Raw genomic sequence first — 22,035 nt, 5'->3', positions numbered from 1 at the left:
TAATTGCGCATGCTCTTTGGTAACATGTTAATATAATTTGTCAGGTGCAAGTTGTGATAGGTTTTCTAACCAATTCTCCACCATTTGATTATTCGATGTATTTAGCTGACGTGGTTGGTATCGTTATGAGTACCATGTCTCTTTTAAGCACTACCGGTAGGTTTTACTTTTTATTATTATTAATGTAATTATGTATCCTTTTATCATGTCTTGTTTAGTTAATTTAAAATAACTAATCATCATATCGTAGTTATTTCTGTATATGTGATGCGATGAAGCAAAATCAATCGATTTTGAGATATAGCAACAAAAAAAAAGGATATATCTTCTTTTGTTTCCTATTGTTTTGGAAACTATTTAATTGCTCATATCTTTGGAACAGGTTCTTCAATTTCAATGGAGTTTTCTGCGAAATGCAGCTTTGTAAATGCCTCTTACTATCTTATAAGAAACTGACAATTTAATATTCCGAGTTCCGATTGATTTTGCTTGATCGCATCACATATACCTTTGACTCATTGTAAAAAAGGTATACTTTAAGTTCCTCTGGACAATTTACGAACCACAGCGGAAGATTTGAGGGATGAGTGTCATCGGGAGACAAAGTGCGACATTTTAAGGCGCAGTTTCGTTCATTTAGCCCGATTCTATTATTACGTAAATCGGGTACAGGGCGTTTGTCCGACACGCCGCAGACTAAAGCGCGTCGTTAGTCCGAAAAGCTATTAGTCTAAATCTGAAATGCACTACACCAGGATGATTTAAAGTGGGATATACAAATTCATGAAATGCTGAAAAAAAAACCCCAATAGCCGCATGAATGCTCCGAACTATAAAACGATTTGGTTTTACATCTGATGAACTTGCAGTTATTTACAAAGGCTATGTACGGTCATTGTTTAACAATTCTAATAGAATAATATTATGATGATGTTGTGTGGGATTCGTCTTTGGTATGTGAACATGTTAATTCTCTTGAAAAAGTATAAAACAAAGCTAGCAAAACCACAGTAGGAAATTTCTCCGTCGCTCCATCTCATCCCACTACAAGGCGCCCTATGCATGGCAGAGAATTAAGAAAATCAGATTCCGTCACTCGTCTGCTTTGTAGAACTGAGCGGTTCAGAAAGAGTCCACTTGCACACTTCATCGACTTACTGAATGCTCATTGATGTTTTTGATGCACCCAATGATGCAGTTTAATTTGATGCAATTTTATTACTTTGTTGTGATCATTTTTATGGTATGGGTATCAGTGTGAATAAGAGTGATTTCGTGTGGGGCACTATTATTTACAATGATTGTGTTTGAGAGTATAGGGGTGCGCTTATGAATGAGGTGGTGGTGCACACCGACATCGCCTGGTTAATAATTACTTTGTACAGCAGATACACTAAAATCAGTACCCGGGATCGATACACGTGAATGCGCTATGCACGATTTGATATTCAGACGATAAATCTTTGGATACCGGAGTAGAAAATGATGAATATATCCCGTATTTTTTTTTCTTGTAAAGAAGCCATGTTATTTTGCTTGCACTTGAATACATGGGTTGATATGATATGATAGTCGTTAGCTTGCGTATTGAGAAAGAACCGTGCGTATTGAGCACAAAAACTGACAAAGTTATGAGTTTATATGGGCCGAACTATAGCGCAGCGTAGGCCACTCTTGGAGGCAGTCTAAAAGCAGATGACCAATGGCGTATATCATGCTCACTCACACACAGAGAGGTCAGCACCAGGCTATTGTCAATATCCTTAGAGAACAAACCAAAAGATCGATGGCGTCCTATAAACGAAACTAATTTCGTTTAGGGGAGGGGTAAAAATACTCGATTACGTTTGTACAAATACATCGGTCTGAAGAATGTGTCATTATTATTATTATTATTATTATTATTATTATGTCAACATTTTCAACAGTTCTTTATTACGTTCCTGGCAGGGAGGGAGGGTGTCGGCTGAGATACGAAACTAGTTACGTTTATAGGACGTCATCGATCTTTTGGTTTGTTCCCTTAGTCGGATGTCGCTCGGTCCATTATGCGTCTCAAAACGATTAAACAGGTCAAAACAAAATGGCCATGCGTGCCCACATTCGTGGATGTGGATTCAACCTACCATGGCGATATCTGCCATGAAGATATCAGAGCGATGACACTGTGGTGGTGGTGGTGGTGGTGGTGGTGGTGGTGTGTGTGTTTGTGGGGTGGGGGTGGTGAGTCTGGAGATAAGAATAGACAGGGGGTTTGCTTTCATAATTGTTTATATATCTTATGTTTATTTGATGCTTATTGATTTGATCTGTGGCAAGTATTAGTTGGCGGCACTGTGTTTGGGAGTAGGGGTGCGCTTAGGAGTTAGGGTGGGGTGAGTGTGGAGATAAGATTAGACAGGGGTTTTGCTTTCATTATGTGCAATGAAATATTTTATGTTTTACTTATGTTTATTTCTTGCTATAATGTATTTTAATACTTTTTATGTGTACTAATTGTATTTAAAAAAATGATGTTTTAAGATTGTAAAAGGTAACGCAATTTAACGATTTGTCACGATGTTATTTTGAATAAATATGAAATGAAATGAAAACCAGTCCATCAAAAAAAAAAAAAAAAAAAAAAACACACTTCACTAGTTTGAACTGAATACATTGCGCTAGTCCGAATCTGAAAAACACCGTGCTTGTTCGAATCTGAAAAAAAACACTGCGCTAAACCGAATTTGGGAACCAATGCACAAGTCCGGTATTAACTAGCGCAGTGTTTTCCAGATTCGAACCAGCACGCTGTTTTTGAAATTCAGACTACTGCAGAATGACCGAACATGCCCCCCCCCGATCAGCGATGACCTGCAGGTACTCGTAACGGGAAGGGACATGTTAACAGCAGTGGCATGCATTTCTTTAGAGGAAATTGAGCAAACTGAAAACCATAGCGCCGGTCCGAATCCATGGAATCCGAAAAACACTGCGCTAGTCCGAATCTGAACACTGGACCGATACAAAATTGGTAAATTCCCCGCTACTTTTCTCCCTCTCTCTTATCATGGATCTAGATACCCACGGACACATTATATTCAAAGGCTTGATAAGATGTAAACAAGTATGTAGACGCGATACCAGGATTTTTAAAAGGAGCTACCTTTAAAAGACCTATGAGTTTGATGATTTTTGCATCGAGGATTTATACAATGGGGAATATGCATGTTGATAGCAGTGACATATATCTTTATGACCTTATCAAATCCCGAAACAAATGTTTGACGGACCGATAGTACCGTGTTTAGCTCCCAGATTAAGTTTCTTGAACAAGCAAAAAGTAAACAATGAAACATTAAACATTTGCAATTTCAAAGTAGCGTATTTTGCTCCCAGATTAGGTTTCTAGAAGCAACTTCCGTGCGAAGCGCAGAAAATGGGCAATATTATTAAGACCCATTCAGTGATTTGCTCATCCGGTAAATGGTAATTTTAAAGGAGACGATCCTGTATAAACAGTGATCGGTGTGCCCATCCCTCTTTCATTGGCGATTGGGCCAGACATGTAATATTGCTAAGGGATCGATACACATCCTTCACAGCGAGTCTGTTAACCTTCCAGCATTTAAGAATGCTGGCACCCATTTATACACCTGGGTGGAGAGGAGTAATCGAGATGAAGTGCCTTACTCAAGTGCACAACACGATGGCGTTGCTGGGGCTCGAACCCGCGACCTTCCGATTATGACAATTTTAATTATTTTATTTTTTGCACTTTCGCTGAGATCACTGAAAGGGCCTTTAAAATCCCAGGTCAGCTCATGCAGCGCTACAAAAAAAAACTCGATCACAAATCCACTTAGCGCAATTGTCGGACTGTTACAGTTGTTTTCAAAACAAAAACAAATAACAAAAACAAAATTAATACAAAAAAAATCAAACAATCGCATTGCCGGACAGTTATATTGGGTTTCATTTTGGGACTAAGTATAGCGCTTTGTGGTGTACAACAGACCAGTGGCGCACAGTGTCATCGCCCCGATATCTTCATGGCGGAAATCGCCATCGTAGGTTGATTCCACAGCCACGCATGTCCATTTTGTTCCGACCTTTGAGACGCATAATGAGCCGAGGGACATGACTAAGGCTACTTACAATAGCACGGTAATTGATCTCTCTGTGTATGAGTAAGCTTGTATACGCCATTGAGGTCAATGGTCATCGACTTTTATACTTCCTCCACGGGAGTGAGTATAGCCTACGCGCTGTAGTCCATACAGGACCAACGCAATAAAATCAGAATCAGAATGTTGGCCAGTTTTTGAGTTCAAGACGCACGATTCTTTCTCAATACTCAAGCTAATGACTATCATATCCTTTCATTACATATGTTCAAGTGCATGGATCTAAATATGACTTCTTTAGAACAAAAAAATTGCGGGAGCATAGCACATTCACGTGTATCGATCCCGGGTATTAATTTTAGTATCGATGTCGGTGTGTGGCGTGTCTGGACATATTTTTGTTAAGGGGTGGAGGTTGGAGTGTTGTGGATAGTTTATATTGGTGTAGGGGAGGGGGGGGGGTTGGTGAGCAAGGAAAAATGCCCAGTTCGGCCCACGTATAGTTTGACATTGGTTCATTTTGAACATGAGGCCCAACTATTTCCAATTGCAGACCTGAGCGCAAGAAGGCCGTAAGTCCACTTGGCCTCTCAACATGTATACTCAAGTTACGTATAGTTTCTTAGGGTTTTATAATGTTTAATACATGTTCCAGTGTGAAAACACCATGAAAGGTTGTGAAATATTTGTCTTGGCCCCTGAACACGTATAAAACATTACCAAACGTATACCTTGCGCTCAGGTCTTTAATTGTAGGCCCTACACTATTTCATCTAAGCTGTTTACTGAATGCGTGCGTATTGTACGACGTATACATCGTCACACAATTGACTGTATGAAGTTTTCATCGTATTATAATTATGTATTGTCACTTTGCCACAGCGATGATAACGACTACCGTTTTTCTTGCAATTATCACCAATGTCGTGACCGAAGAAGCCCGTATACAAACAGGAGAACATGTTACTTATGCCACTATTAGCGCTATAACACAGAGCGGGATATTTCCTCCGGATTTCAGCATAATGAGACGCATCGCATGCGTAGAATCTCATTACGGCGATGATATTTACGATGGCAATATTTGGCAGGTAGGAACCGTTTGAATACCAAAATATGTAACAAAATATGAACAACGAGAAAATGAAATGCAGAAAGAAAGAAAACAAATAACGAAAGGACCCATCAATTTCAACACAGAAAACGTTTAATTAAATGTAGGTTTATATAAAGGGTAACATTGAAACCTCTATGTTAAACATTCTAACGCAATGCTGTTAATGGGTTGGATAGCAACGTTTGACACAATTAATTCAAATTTGTTCAGATTTGCTCCCACTTTGTGTACATATCATTTGAATTATAAAGTTTACTTCCAGGGCTATCAAACATAAAAAAATGTAAATTGTAATAATTTATCATGAAATGTGTGTCATTTTGCAAACTTAAAATAATCAAATTGAAAATTAAAAAGACAATCTTCGTTTTCAGAATGCAATTCGATATGTCTGATGTGCTCTCATTTTCCACAAAACTACTGTGCAAACGTTGCTATCCAATCCCTTAAGTCTTAAAAAAATATTCCCCAAAATTGTTTGCCAAAAATATTTTACAATAACATTTTTGACATTTAAAAATGTTCTTGTATTTTTTTGTCATACAAAGCATTCTAAAATGTTTTCTTGTCCTATATATATCCCGACATGTAAACGTTGGCTTATAAGACGTTTCTAACATGTTGTGTTGTGTTTGTTTGAGAGTAAGAATAATATGAGGGAGTGAGTGAGGAAGAAAGAAAGACTTATAGGATTAGTGAATGCGAGGAACTTTGCGAAGGATAGAGGGCTACTAACAAAAGAAAAAAAATATCTAGGCATTAATCTAGGAAATTTCGCTAACGAAACTCCTGCCAGACATAAGTGACCCTATGACGATAGCTGATAGGGGCATCTTTCAGGAGAACAGGCAAGTTTAACAATCAACTGGATTTATTACCCTGATCGGAACCGACTGTAACGAGATATTTTTATCATGCGTCATATGCCCGCCTTTTCCAAATGACCCTCGGGAGCGGGGAATTAGATTTTAATTTTTTGGTCTTTCGGAAATTTAACCCAGGACGCCTCGCACCAAAGCACAGTTGTTTGATGTGATCATTTATTACTTTTACTAACAAAACATTATATTTATAATGTTCAAATTGTAGGCATGTACAAAACAAACAGCTATCCACCCATAGTGGGTAGGAGAACATGAAAACTAATATGAGATACTGTATTAAGATCACATATTAAGTATCATGTGAGAGTATACTCTTGTACTCCAGAAGACAGGATCACATATTAAAGTGTGCGACACTATGGAATATAAAAAGCAGGATATGGGTATGTTAAAAATTGAAATGAGGTATGGCGCTGGCTGGGGGTGGCTACGGGGCGTTATCTCAAGGACAATATTGTTCAAGGTTGCGCCGCAGGCTTACAAGGACAATATTGTTCAAGGTTGCGCCGCAGGCTTACAAAGAAACAATAGCAATCAAGCTTAAACTTTAATTTAGCACCCGATAGAGGGCAGGGCCTGAAGAATGAGGGAAATTATGGGGTAAATATTTAACGGAATAAACTGCATAATCATATTATTTAGATTTATTCCGTTAAAAATCTTATTTTAACTTATCAAATTACTAGTTTTTATATTCTATGGTGTCAAATATTTAATATGTAATCCTGTCTTCTGAGTACAAGAGTATACTCACATGATACTTAATATGTGATCCTAATACAGTATCTCATATTAGTTTTCATGTTCTCCTACCCACTATGGGTGCATCACTCTAAAATAAATATATATTTTGTACCTATTTTTTTTACATAGATTTTCATTTCTATATCGAATTATTCATCTTTTCCTACTTTTTGTGGTGATTTTTATGCTAATAACTGTACATTTGTCTACAAATTGAGGGCGCTATTTACATATATTTTTATTTTAAATTAGCCAAATAATATCAGTTAGTCCTTACATTTCATGATATTTTTTTTATAATTCCCTTGCCGTTATATATATATGTATATAAATGTGTGTCTATTTTTGCATTTTTCTCAATAACTAATAACACATTGGTAACGAAAGTTATGTATATTATAGGAGCAAGGAATCCAATTACTACACTTGAATTTCGGTGACTCAAGACAAACGGTTCGTTATTTATGATAAGAAATTATGTACCACAACGATGTACCTCATTTCCTATCATATATACTGAACCGCTTGTCTTGAGTCACTGAAATTTCAGTGTAGTATTTGGATTCCTTGCCCCTATAAAATACATTACTTTTGTTACAATTGTCTTATTATTTTTTGAGAAAAATGAAAAAATTGTCACAAATTTACCACAGGGGTGTAGTACCCCCTTAAATGCATGCTTAAACTGACTAAAATAAAAACTCCGGATGTATTAATATTGTATGAATTTCATGTTTAATTTGTAGGTTGATAAGGAAGTATTTCTTGACATGCAAAAGAACTTAGATGATCATGTCGAGTGGGGACTACCTGACAAGTTAAAGGCTATAGAAGAAAAATTGTATATCAATTGGCGGCTGGTAGAATGGAAAGACCTTCGCAAACCTCTTTACTCGGCACTCGCAGCAAGAATCTATTTATATATAGCTCGAGTAAGTGACCAATGCGAGAGTATGGAAGTATAAAATGTAAAAAAAAATAGATATTTATATAGCGCTTTATGCCGTAAACAGCCTCAAAGCGCTTTACATTTATTCCGCCGTCATTAGAATATGTCGGAACCACTTTTGCAGCATACAAGTGGCGCAGGGTCCATCAGTACAACGACTATCCCATAACAGCTTCCCATTACACCTGGGTGGGGTGAGGCAAGCGAGGCAAAGCGCCTTGCCCAAGGGCGCAACATGGTGGTGGGATGGGGAATCGAACCCACGCACGTCGAGCAAGCGCTCAGATTATGAGTCCAAGGCCGTAACCACTGAGCCACCGTGCCCTTATCATGATGTGGGGATGCTTGTGGTGGTGCTAGCCAAGGTATTTTCAGAGACGGGACAAAGGGGCGGGTGTTTTTGGATTTGAGGTTGGGGATTCAATGTGACTTTCAAGAGGACAGTATTAGCTGAAAATTGTAACACAGAAGATATGAAGCACAGAAAAGGAAATCTTAAATATCCGGACAGCAAGCACTTGGTGGTGGGGGTGGGGTGGGGTATTGAAATGCATATAGGGGTGTGTTGGAGTGCGCCGTGCGTCTGTACTGATAAATACAACAGTCGACACACCTGCTACTTCGACATCAGCAGCTCCTGGCTTTAACCAGGACAATGTAAAACTGCACGATGTGCCGATTGTTAGAGGTGGTGGTGAGAGGGATAAAACTATATCAAAATTAAAATTTTTGAAAAGTGAGTTACTGTAATTATTACATTACGCAATAGGCCGCTATCATTTACTGAAAACACCAAAGATCTAACATAGGCCTACTTGGATCTAAAGTTATAAAGTTTGTTGATGTCTATTTTCTTATGTACAAACTTGACATTTAATATGGAATATTTTTTAGCAAAACTCCAAGACTGGTCTGGAAGGGGTCTGCATAAACCGCACGGGATGAATATTAATTGGGATGTGTCGAGAGATGGTGTAAAGTAATTTTTTGACAGAAAATGTGCTTTCCATACGAGAGATGGTGTAAAGTAATTTTTTGACAGAAAATGTGCTTTCCATTAGTTTAAATTATGATTCCCATGATGTTGCGATTTACCCTAAAATGGCGGATTTATGTAGACTGAATCTGAATTTGAGCGACATTATTCTGATATTATCAAATTTATTGAGGTTTGAGGTGATATTGACTGAAGCTAAATACCAATAAGTGTTCGTCAGAACTGAAATGCATTTGTAATCTACCAGTTTTGAAAGTGGGAGGAGTTTAAAAATATGGCTTGAAAAGTGGTACGCACTCAGATATTTTGAATGGTCCCTGGGGCCAAATGTTATAAACTTACTGTACACAAAGAAAGTGCGAGAGTTCATTGGACAGCCAAGAATCCGCGCAGTTAATTTGTACCTTAAGTTTATAACATTTGACCTCAGGGAGGCCATTCAAACTTTCAGAGTACGTACCACTTTTAAAAGCCATATTTTAAGCTCCTCCCATGTTTAAAAAATTGATACATTGCAAGTGTATTTCAACTGTGATTAATGCCAACTGCTGACGAAGTTTAGGAAATATCACCTCAAACCCCTATAAATTTGATAATAACAGAACAATGTTGCATAAAGTCCGGAATTGTGTGCACCACAAAGCTCAAATTCAGCCTCCCTAAATCCGCCATTTTAGGCAGATTCGCTACATTATGAGAACCATAATGTTAACTCATGTAAAGCACATTTGCTATCAAACAATTATTTTACACCATCTCACGACACACCCCAATTAATATTTATCCCGTGGTGTTTATGCAAACCCCTTCCAGACCAGTCTTGATATTTTTCGAAAAAATTTTTTGCATATTAAATGTCAAGTCTGTATTTTATTGTTTTTTTAATCCATATTTTTACATTTATCTCTGTTTCAAATTTGCCGCCTTTGGCCCCCATGGACCAGATCGTGTAAACACAAAGTGGTATTTAAAAAATATTATACGTTGTAGTATAATAATAATAAAAATATAAATTATTGTTATTACATTTTTACATGTTGTTGTTATTATTATTGATGCTGATTTTGATAATTTTATGCAGGCAAAAGCAGAAGAGTACGAGCTACCAAATAATTTATTGGATCAGGCGAAATTCTGGGAAGAGAATTATTACCACAAGAACAAGAAATACTCGAAGGAGGATTTCTCTTCCTGTGTGAATATAGAACCAGGTGAATACCTAGATAAATAAATCATAATATATCCGGTATAATCAATTTTGGAAAATCGATTGTAATTTATTAAAAACAATTAATCATGTAATACGGGATTCCCGTATGGTATCATACTCAAGCAAGAGGAAAAACAAACCTCTTGGGGTTTGCTTAAATTTAGAAGTCATATTTGTTCTGGGAAGCTACTCAGATATCAGAATATGAATATGGTGCTGCAATGGAAATGGAAATGGATATTACTATAGATGAGTTGACCTCAATATGTATCAACAAAGGCAACCACTACACTGTTCAATAGTCTTATTGTGATCTGGCGGGAGTTTTAAAAACACGAGCCCTGAACAAAATATAATGCGCTCGCATACTACCAGGCAAAAAACAATGGAAATTGTGATGATGCGTGCGCATACTGCCAGGGATTGACGTCAGAAGTCAACTCATCTCTTGACTGTAACAGGTGGATAAATACAGGGTTTGCGAGCTAGAAAATGGGCTATTCCATTTAAAATCCACACTAGCCCTGTGGAAGATTTAGCTAAAGTCTTCCACATAGGGAGTATGAGTTTTGAATAGAATAGACAATTGGGTAACTCCCATTTGAAATACTCACTGCAATTGTGGAAGATATAGGTAAAGCCATAATACAGGTGGGCGTACTTCCACTGTGAAAAATAATTCCAAAATCTTCCACAAGGGTAGTGTAAATTTTAAATGGAATAGCCCAATGGGCTAACTGATTATTTGGTTTGAGGACTCGGTGCTCAATCTCGCCGACTAAGTTGCAATTTTAAGACGCAGCACGCCGATAAATCAATATAGTGTAGGCATATATATTGTTGCGTCTTCGCCAGCAATTATGGGCGTCGACTTCGTAACATTTTGCCATCAATTTGCTGTCATCCATACCCGAAACCTTTATATTAATTTTTATTGTATATAGTACTTTCTAAATGTGAAAGAGCGAAAAATCACTCAAAAAGAGTGAAATCTCACTCTTTCAAAGAGCCATCTGAGTGACAACTCTTTTAGAGTGAAGCTCACTCTCAAGAAAGAGTGAAAAAATTCACTCCGGAAAAGAGGGAATCAGAAAAGAGCATTTATTAATTTATTTATTCATTTAGGCCTATTTTATATACAAGAATATCACATTAGTTCATAACAGCTACTATGTGCTTTAAATTGTTGTGACCCTTAGGGTAGGGCCCGGTCTAGGAATATTGAACTGGTCTAAAGCTTAAGCACATACACAATGTGTCGAACTTCAGTGTGGGATGAATGATGAAAAACTATGGATTTAGTGAAGCTAATAGTCAAACTGTTCAATGGTGCGTACACTTAGGTGTAGGACATAACACTTGGCAAATACCATGTTTACGGTCACAGTCTGGAGAAGCGTGATGCGGCGTAACCTACATAAGCTTACATATATATGCGTACATGTAGACCGGCCGGCCGGTAACAAACTGCTCACATATGACTTCAGCTTACTGTCGCCGTTGTCTCCAGACCAAGTGTATACTTGCTACGAGTTATAACCTACACATAAATGTAATCACTGTTGAATATGCTGTCTTTTTCTTCATCAAATCCGCTTTCCGCTTTCTCGCCATTCATTCACACACTGTTCGCCATTTTGTTACACAAGTTCAACAAACATCGGCCGATTTTCGGCGCTTCTGATTGGCTGACAGTTCACTCCAAGAAAGAGTGAGATTTTGCGCCACTTTTGAGCGAGTGAGGCTCACTCGAAATCGCGAGTGAAATTATGTGCACTGTTTTCACTCTTTTAGAGCTAAAACCCACTCTTTTTGAGCTAACTTAAATTCACTCTGAAATTCAGAGTGGTTTTTTACTCTTTTACATTTAGAGAGTATATACTTCAGTTTAATCAATTTGAGCAATTTGTTGATCAGTCGATATAATTCGGCAAAATAATGTATTATCAAGTAATAATTCCGTCATTCATCAACGCGTTGTTATAATCTGTTGCGAGAAATGCACCGGCTTAGGCCCTGGGCACACCGATGAGTAATCGGTGAGATTGAGCACCGGGTCCTAAAGGGTAAAGCGTAACCCTCTTTTTCTTAATTAATAACACAATAACTCATTTAAATAAGAATGCGGCACATGCTATTTAGGAACTGTCTCATCCATGTGCCGATGTTACCTTGTCAAATCTTTATAAATTGTGTTGTTTTTTTCCTCTTTGAATACAGTACTCGATTTGGCATTTGTCGTTGACAGTTCAGCTAGCGTCAGTGACTATCCAGACTACACTGAAACTAAACGTTTTCTAATTCGGATTGCCAGTGAGCTCCATGTTGGCCTCGATAAAACTAGGATTGGTCTAATTGTGTTTTCCGACAAACAAAATACCAAAATTGTGTTTGGCTTTGATGAAAAAAAAGATAACAACGCCGTGAACAAAGCAATTGCTGACATGAAGTGAGTGTAATGTTAATCATCATTGTTAAATTGAACGCTTGCAATACTACCTGACCTTCCACGATAGGCATACAATGCATGTAAATTAAATATATGTTACTCATTGACACGCACATGTCCCAGTACATTTAGAGATGAAACATATTTGATGTAAATGGCATATGAGAAAATCAAACCGCTGCACCCATTTGACCCATTATTATGTTGTGATGAATCCAAGTGTGTGAAAATATTGGATCGAAAACCATAATAATGATAATTGGATGCTTTACGCCCAACATTTATTGGTCTCGCTATGAGTTTTAAAATATATATGGGCTCAATCGATCCAATTTTATATCAAACCTTGGAACAAACCAGAGATAAAAACCGCTCCACAAGCCTTTGCATCGAGGCATGAGATTGGAATTCCAATTATCCTTTCTCACGAAGTAAGGGCTTAGAGTAAAATTGTACACTTGTGTTTGGGTGTGGCCCTCTCTCATTTCTCCTTCCCCTTGTTATATTCTTCCATTTCGTGCTTTGTTTATCAAAGTTATCTGGGCCAGCAATCCAGCATGCATCTTATTAGCCTACACTGGCTATCCAGGCTTGTGCATTTGTCTTGTATGAGCTTGGAACGGTCCATGGATTTCCCATGGATTAGCATGTGTCCCTCACGCACCAACCTGGGTAAACAAACAAACACTAAACAAATAAACAAGCAAACACGCACACAAACGTGATAAAATCAGACCACTCACATTTAAGTAGGATTTAGTATAGTGTTAACATATCGTCGGCAGAGTGCTATACTATCGTAAGTGACAATTATGACAACTTATGGAAGGCCATATAAGAACAAACATTTTAAACCAGGTTTTAAGTTAAAAAATTGCTTAATTATTTTTAAATTAATACAATATGCAAGACACTCGTATGTGCCAACAACGAGTCTTGCACGCAAATTTTGTTTTTCATTTGCTGCAAGACCGTCGTATGTGCCACATACGCTATTTTATTGGGCCTAAACAACAAAATCACGGAATGCTACATCATCGTAAGTGCAAAACAGTTTCCAACACATCACTGGCTGTGACGCTGACGGCTGTATGCATTGTCATCATGCCGGCTAAGTTCATAGCTCCCATGACTGGTAATAGAGACGATAAACCCGGTGTTATTATTGTTAGATTCAGTAATACATCTTGAGAGATAACATTACGGCAAAAGGTGTCTTGCTAATGTAAATGTTATGTGCCAAAATAAATTAATACTTAAATGACAAAATATTGAACATTTGAGCCGATTTTACGCATATCCTAATTTAGCAATGAATGCTACACTATCGTATGTGGCACATACGACAGTGTTGCACTCTACACACATTTCTAATTGAGTGCAACACTATCGTATGTGACACTTACGATAGTGTTGCACTAAAACTTTAACACCATTTATATGACTACGCAAAACACAAGTATGCTCCTCCTGTAAAACTGTCCAAAATGTACTTACGATAGTGTAGTACTCTGCCGACGAGGTATTGACTGTATTACATGTACCTGTATCTTTCAGGTTTCTGATGGGCAAGACGGAAGAAGGCGACGCTATAAAGGTCATGACCAATACTCTATTTAGTATAGAGAGAGGTGCACGTGCAAACGCACGTCGCGTGGCAGTCGTCGTTACCGACGGGAATTCAGCAGATGATGTCAAAGGCCCATCAAATATTGCTCGTGTGAAAGATGGCATGAAGGGTGACATAACCATCTTTGTGATAGGTGTAGGGCCAATTGTTAAGGTTGGATTGAAAGCCATAGCTAACGATCCTTATGAGGATTACGTTTCGACGCGTGAACTCTTTGATGCAACGTACATGCTAAACATCCTAGGAAAACCTAAGAAACCTAAAAATACTAAGAATATTATTAAAGCCTGATCGGCTAAATGAAGTAAATCTGCATCGCATTTAATACAACTGTAATGTAACTATGTATTTCTAAATAATTTATATTAATTTTTAAAAGCCAGTAATCGACTTGTCAAAAAAGGCTATTAAAAGTATAAATATTGCTCTAATCATAACTGCGGCGCTGACATTTCAATGCAATGTGTTATACAAAATCTCCAGCTTTCTTACATAATATTTTAACTTGCTTATAGTTAGATTGTGGCATGATATATCGTTCTGTGTATTTTTAAAACATCCGACCTATTTAGATACCTTGTATAAGTCCCAAAGAACAAGAAAAGTATTGATAGAAATATCTATATTTCATCTTGAGCCTATAAGCCATCTTGATTTCCAAAATGACACCGTATCGATATTTATTTTTACTATAACATGATTTGCTAATATCCTATGAGGCTAGATGTGGGGGAAATACCCATATTTCCAATACCAACGAATCCAATAGGCATGATGCCAAATTGATACAAATTAGGGATAAGGCGTCATCATTGGTAGGAATTTTTCATAACTACATCCCAGTCATAATGCTGGGGTCGTGGTAACTGTGGATTTGGAACAACATTATCGTATATACCAAATCATCGTTTGTTAGTGCGCTCTCGTGAGAGCTGGTACTTGTGAAGCTTTAGTTGGGGACAATACTTGCTGTGCACAAACATTAGTTAGATAGAGAAGTGTTCCTCAAGTTATACGCACTTGAATGACAATGTTTAGTTTTAAAAGTAACACATTTTGATATATCCTGCTTCTACGATATTTCCGCTACCCTTTGTTACGTGCTAATTACAGCACATAGACTCATAATGTTTGTGCTTTGGGTGACAAGTCAGTGTAATTTTTTTTAATTTCGAAAAGCTCCTTTTACGTGCGGTATGAGGTGTCAAACTACGCAGAAAAATGACTCTTCGGTGACATAAATTTAGTTATTTTAAGAAATTAAAGAAAATACTTGTGAATTTATTTGGGAGAAGGTGAAATATGTGGAGGACATGTGGTATTGTTTGCTCCCAAATAGTATGATTTTCGTGATTTAAGACTGTGGCGTAAACTTGAAGGGGAAATGTTCACATACAATAATCATGTATAGTCGGATTCCATTCACGTATGTTAGCTATATGTACAAATTATGATTTACTAAAAATACAGCGAGGGCGCTAGTTATTCAAACTGTTATTTACAAGTTTGGCAATTAGGGTTTGTCAAAGTTGTGCTTTATCGGGAAACAATATATAAACAACGCCCTCAACTTTCGTAAAACAGACATAGCAGGTAGATAGTAAATTTATAGGCATGGATTACGTTCGATCTCTTTGCTTATGACAATGATAATAAAATACAATTAATTCTGACAACAGTGTATATCAGGTGTAATATTTTAAACTGTTCTCTCAACATATTTGATGCGATCAAGCAAAATCAGTCGAAACTCGGAAATATTAATTTTGAGATATAGCCAAACAAGGTAATATTTCCTTTTGTTTCCTGTTGTTCTTGTCTCTCTTTCTAAATGCTTTTTACTATCCTATAACAAACTGAACATTTAATATTTCCGAGTTCCGACTGATTTTGCTTGATCGCATTGACTTACTTGCTATTTTATCCCACGTGACGCGTATTATCCACATCGCTATTTTGAAGTTCATATTTATATCACTAAATTGATGTTGATATTTTTGGTAAAATTACGTAAAACTACGACGTCTTTCAACCAAAATAGTACTCTCGATCAGCTCACGTAAGTTTTCACAACGACAACCTGGTAAAATGAAAAAAAAAAATCAGTGTTTGTAGAATTATTTTAAATGTTGCACGATACTATCAAAATCAGTATATGGCCCATCTAACCATTCGCTGTAGAAGTAGTTATGTTACATAATTAGTTACCAATAGCGATGGGTCAAAAGATATCTTGAATAGATTGCCTCGCAATTTAAACAAGCTGCACTCAGTGTATGCTTGCAATCATAGATTGAATAAAATACCGGTCTTTTCAATGACACTTATTGTACATGTGCAGCGAACGTACAGAGAATCAGCATAATGTGAAATTTCTATAAAATTACGGTCCATGTCGTTATGCATTCTTTGATAAATATAAACATCTAAAAAAAGTAATTACCCCCCCCCCTTAAATAATGGGCATTGTTTAAAAATATGGGCTATTATATTACAAATCTGCAAAATGCGTTGGAAGCAGACTTTATTTCTGCGCATTCTGACACACCACTTGATACCCATGCAGAGAACAATAACACATCGGTCAATTTATTGTAGTGAGGTCCAGATTTGAAAGTTGCCCTTACAACAATACAAACACATTCAATATCATTACACAGATTTCCTTACATTATACTGAATACAAATCAATCATATGTCAATATAATTTACTGCAGCATTCAACCCTTGGGTTACATTGATTTAAATGTACGCTGTGACGTCAATATTTAGTCAATTGCTACAAAGGTTTCAACATGTGGGAAAATACATTATGCTTCCAACGCATTTTACATAGTTGTAATACAATCGCTCGTTTTTTAAATAATGACCATTATTTAAGGGGGGTTGGTTACTTTTTTTGAGATGTTTATAATGCGATGCATATGTACAGCGTACGTCTAGTGTTGCTATAATCAGTCAAAATTACTTTTGACCAATCGCTATAGTTATTATTAAATCACGGCTTCTGCAGCGAATTATAACTAGGAATCTAGGTTGCCTATCAAACTTTATGAAACTTTAATTTATCTTCCAAGTGTATGTTACATAACAGCTTACTAGATTACCTAGCGTTGTAAACTAAAGAAACGTAAAACTGTCATGATAAACACAACTTAATTAGACTATGTAATATAAGACCACATCAAAAACACATGTTATAATGTCCATGGATATCGCAGACTTTAATAAGCTTCAAACTAATCATATCATGAGCGCCTTGACTCTTAAAAATTATTTCTAGTGTAATAATATCTCTCTAGATGTTCATGTTCAAATATAACCTGATTCTAGGCATAATTTTGGCTGAAATAGTGAGATTTTATTTCACTTGATATCTAATCAAATCGTCTAGATCGTGTTAAGAGTGATATACAATACTTCAACGTGTTACATACATACATACATACATAAAGGTACTTATAAAGCGCCTTTAAAATTTATCAAAGCGCTGAACAAGGATGGAAAAAAAAGGAAACACAGCGGAACAAGAAAGAAGCTAACTGAAAAGGTGAGTTTTCAGTTTCTTCCTGAAAACTGGAATTGATGGAGACTCCCTGATTGCTTTAGGGAGTTTGTTCCATTCCCTCGGGCCAGAGACAGAGAAGGTATAATACTATTTGTAAGATAAATGTCACAAAGTCGCACAATGATATTTCTTACGGGATTGGATCTCTTACGGATGTTTTTGTTATTTATTATATAATATTTATACACTTATGTTAACGAGGGACTGTTACCTGTTTGTGACCGTTTTTACAACGAGAGTCATTCAAAAAGTTCTATTTTTGTTTTTGCTGTTATAACTTCTCTTATAACTTGTTCTGGACTTGTCAGCTACTTCAAACTTAGGAGGAGCTGTCGAATCTTCCGATTCTTATACTAATAGTGCCAGACGCTTATGCGGATTTCGATCAAACCAGGCCACACGTAGCACTGACCCAAGCTGAATTGACATGTATACACATGGTCGAGGCGTATGCTCAATCAATGTGTGTTATCCAACATGACTTAGGGAACAAGCCAAAAGATCGATGACGTCCTATAAACTAAACTAGTTTCGTTTAGAGGGAGGTGGTAAAAATACTCGATTACGTTTGTACAAAAACATCGGTCTGAAAAATGTGTCATTATTATTATTATTATGTCAACATTTTCAACATTTCTTTATTACGTTTCTAACAGGGAGGGAGGGGGTAGGCTGAGAAACGAAACTTGTTACGTTTATAGGACGTCATCGATCTTTTGGTTTGTTTCCTTACGATGCTGAAACCTAGCTGACAACTAAAGGTAACAACACAGAGAACCATAGCAATACGCATGGTAAACATAAGTGTACGGAATAAAGTCAGGAACAGGGACGTAAGAATTAAAATATGAGTCAAAGACATTATGGAAATGATTAGTGAAGCGAAATGGAGATGGGCAGGGCACGTGATAAAGAATAGATGTATACAATATTAAGAACAAGGAAAATATGACGCAGCATCCAATTGGGGAATAACAGAAAACGTATAAACAAAGTTAATAAACCAACAGTAAAACAATTGAAATGACAGTCATGTTGGCACTGGTGTTGCCAGCTTTCTTGGTCGGGGTGTGGGGCAGGAATTTTACAAAATACAAATTGCAGGGCAAAGACGAAAACAAATCTCGTTTCGCATAGTTTTGTGTAATTCTGTGTATTTTTATATGGAAATAACGAATCATTTTACCCCGGTATTACTAGTGGGAAAGGTATATCGAGATATAAGTGACTGTACATTTGACCCATTATCGGGCTAATATTTGATGAACTGCCTACTCAGTGCCACTTTTCTTTTCCTTCGACTTCCAGAATTTATCTTTCATACGTCGGTGGGCAATTTTCTGATTTTTGTTGGTGGGGAGGGGTGCACAATAAACCACTTACCCCCCCGGCACTTACAAATCGTCGGTCACGATACATAGTGTAGAGTAATATTTCAAAATTTTCCGTTTCACATAGTGACGTACAAGTTTCGTTCTAGCTATAACATAATACTTATTCCCTTTGAACTATTGAAACATTAAAAACATACTGATTGGAACACATCACGTACTCCACAATGTGTTGCTACCGATGAAATGATCAACATCCCTAATAATTTTATATTTCATCTTGTACAAAAAGTATACTAAAATTCGGTTTCCTACTATAAAATTAGAATATTAGATTTGTATTAGAAATATGGAAGCAAACGTCGTTTTAACTAGTGAGTTTTTCACCAGAGCAACATTTTAAATAATAAAAATCATTGGTGTACCTGTACAAATCTGTAGTTAGCCCCACAGTTCAATTAAAGCAATCCAATAACGTGCCCTGGCTATCTCCAGTTCTGGCCCTTTAAGGCGGGTGTGAGCGGTGTATTTGTTAGTGGTGTATGTTCCCAAAATAGTGAGAACAAATAACCCGCCAACATTCTTAGGGAAAAGTAAGTATAATTGTGACCAGTAACTGCAAGATCGATGTATTACTCTGAAGAAATTAACTTTATTACTAAAGCAAAGCTAAAAAAACAACAGTACAAGCATATAACCTTAAGACGTTCGTGGCTAGAGAATTGGAACACAATTACTATCCTCTGTAAATATTTGTATCGAATTACAAAGACGCTGTTAGCTTGTTGAGAAATACTGTTGTTACCGACATTAAATCCAAAACTAACAGCGCGATTCGCGATATTGGATCACATCTAAAGTATCAGATTTCAACACAATAATGACAGATTAATGAATGTATAAACCAAGGAATATGATGTACTTTATTTCATTAATCGTTTTTTTAGTACGTTATCATTTTTCTCTCTCTTCTCTGTTATAATGTTGTTTACATTATAGTTAATAAGTACTGATTTTGTTCTTGCTCTTCATGTATCTCTTACATGAAGACCTGAGCGCAAGAAGACCGTAAGTCCACTCGGCCCCTCAACATGTATACACTCAAGTTGCGTATAGTTTCGTATAGTTTGGTAATGTTGTATACATGTTCAGGGGCCAAAACAAATATTTCACAACCTTTCATAATGTTTTCACCCTGGAACATGTATTAAACATTATAGAAACTATACGTAACTTTAGTGTATACATGTTTAGGGGCCAAGTGGACTTATGGTCTTCTTGCGCTCAGGTCTTCACTTGTTTTACTTCGCTTTTTTTCGTTAGTTATTCAAAATTTAATTTCGTTTTCATCATACTCCTCTGCTGCTTTATTTTCTGCTTTTTCTTTACTTCTTCATATTCTTTGTCTTTTTCTTCTGCAAATTTAATCATACACGAATTCATTATCTATTAATAAAAGAATAATAGCTACCGCATCTTCAAATGTAAATAATACGGGCGACTGAACATGGCTTTTTATCGAGCAGTCACATATTTTATTATTCCATATTGCAACGGTATATTTATTCACAGCATAAACGGTTCCAAAAAAGTAAGTCCTCCCTAAGATCAGTACGTCCTTAAGCAAGACGGCTTAATTCCCAAATTGCTTCACTCCACCCAGGTGTAAATTGGGAAGCTGCTGGGGGTAATTACAATCTAAGTCGCTGAGAGTACCTGCGCATCAGTTGCAAACATTTATTTACTCTTGTTTTAAAGTGCGGAACATAGACTGCATCAAGTGAAGGTGGTTTTATTGTTATCTTTTATCATTTTCACTGAGAAATACAGCCATTTATAAAATTATCGGCCAACAAAAATTCCATTTTCTACATAGGCTTTTTATGCATCACTTTTGGTTTCAGACCTCTTTCACTTAAAGCAAATTAATCAAATTTGAATATTTCTATATGTTTTGTTTGTTATTGTTTTTTTTTATCAATATGACTGAAGTTAAGATGTTAATGAAAAATCACATAGCCATTTATGAAATTGTATACATATAAACAAAAGTGCACTTTTCTAAATTGGCTTTTTGTATTCATTAAAAGGCATAAATTAAACAAGTTGTTCATTCTAAGTAAATTCATTAGACCTAATGAAAAAATGCATTTTTTAAATAAAATATTGAAATTAAAAAATAAAATAATAAAGTTCCAATTTACGCCATTTACACCTTTATACGTATGTGTGTATTTTGTTTATTGATTAATTTGTATCAACATATTTTTGGTTAAATTTGTTATGCTGGATCCCAATACACTTATTTCATTGGTCATTCCTTAAATGGTTCAAAAATTATCTATTTCTATTTGGGTGGCCGTTATCAAGACTCAACCTGTTACAAGCAGACCAGTGAGAGACAACATCACCTTAAAGGACTTTGCAGCAAATCATACACATGCGGGGAACCAGCTTCACCAACAGCAGAGAAGAACGATGCTTGAAAACCATCTGACATGGAGGAAGGCCTATTCGTTATTGAAAGACATTAACAAGCTGCAGCTTTCATTTTAATTTATTCAATGAACTATAAAAACTATTTTTTAATGTGTGACACCTAAATTCCATTTAATTAAATTAAAAATGCAACTTTTTCATTAAAATACTCACGTAAAGGGGAAAAAATTGTCAAACTCAAATTAAAGCATAAAAAGCCTATGTAGAAAAATGCAACCTTTTTTGGCCGAAAATTTCATAAATGGCTGTATTTTGCAATGAAGATGATAAAAAGTATTAACACTTGATGCATAACTAATCACTCCAAACTTTAAAACAAGAGAATTAATCAAGCCGTTTTAGATTATTTCTTGGGGGGGGGCTTACTTTTTTGTAACCGTTAGTTGAATCGTCTTGGGTCGGCGTCTTGTGTTCCGGTCACGCCAATGATTTAGTCAGCGAATGTTTGCACCTGGTCCTTATTATAGAAAGAACAAAGTACTCTTTAACATTTCAAGAAATCACAGGTTGATATATGAGCATGATAAATAGTGGGATTAGGATATATATAA

The 22,035-nt window shown here is 36.4% G+C and overlaps 1 protein-coding gene across 1 annotated transcript in view; it reads left to right on the top strand.

The window, feature by feature from the left end:
- Window positions 1-15,762, top strand: part of LOC140162663 (uncharacterized) — a 34,793-nt gene extending 19,031 nt beyond the window's left edge. The window contains exons 2-7 of the mRNA XM_072185938.1: window positions 106-156; window positions 4,989-5,197; window positions 7,598-7,783; window positions 9,879-10,008; window positions 12,228-12,456; window positions 14,014-15,762. Coding sequence (XP_072042039.1) covers window positions 126-156; window positions 4,989-5,197; window positions 7,598-7,783; window positions 9,879-10,008; window positions 12,228-12,456; window positions 14,014-14,377 — 1,149 coding nt within the window. The 5' untranslated portion in view covers window positions 106-125 and the 3' untranslated portion in view covers window positions 14,378-15,762. The remainder of the gene's footprint in view (window positions 1-105; window positions 157-4,988; window positions 5,198-7,597; window positions 7,784-9,878; window positions 10,009-12,227; window positions 12,457-14,013) is intronic.
- Window positions 15,763-22,035: the final 6,273 nt, after the last annotated feature.

Source organism: Amphiura filiformis, chromosome 10 (assembly GCF_039555335.1).
Source record: "Amphiura filiformis chromosome 10, Afil_fr2py, whole genome shotgun sequence".
NCBI classification, from domain to species: Eukaryota; Metazoa; Echinodermata; class Ophiuroidea; order Amphilepidida; family Amphiuridae; genus Amphiura; species Amphiura filiformis.
Note: the sequence above shows the minus strand (reverse complement) of the source record. Positions and strands in the feature narration are given on the sequence as shown.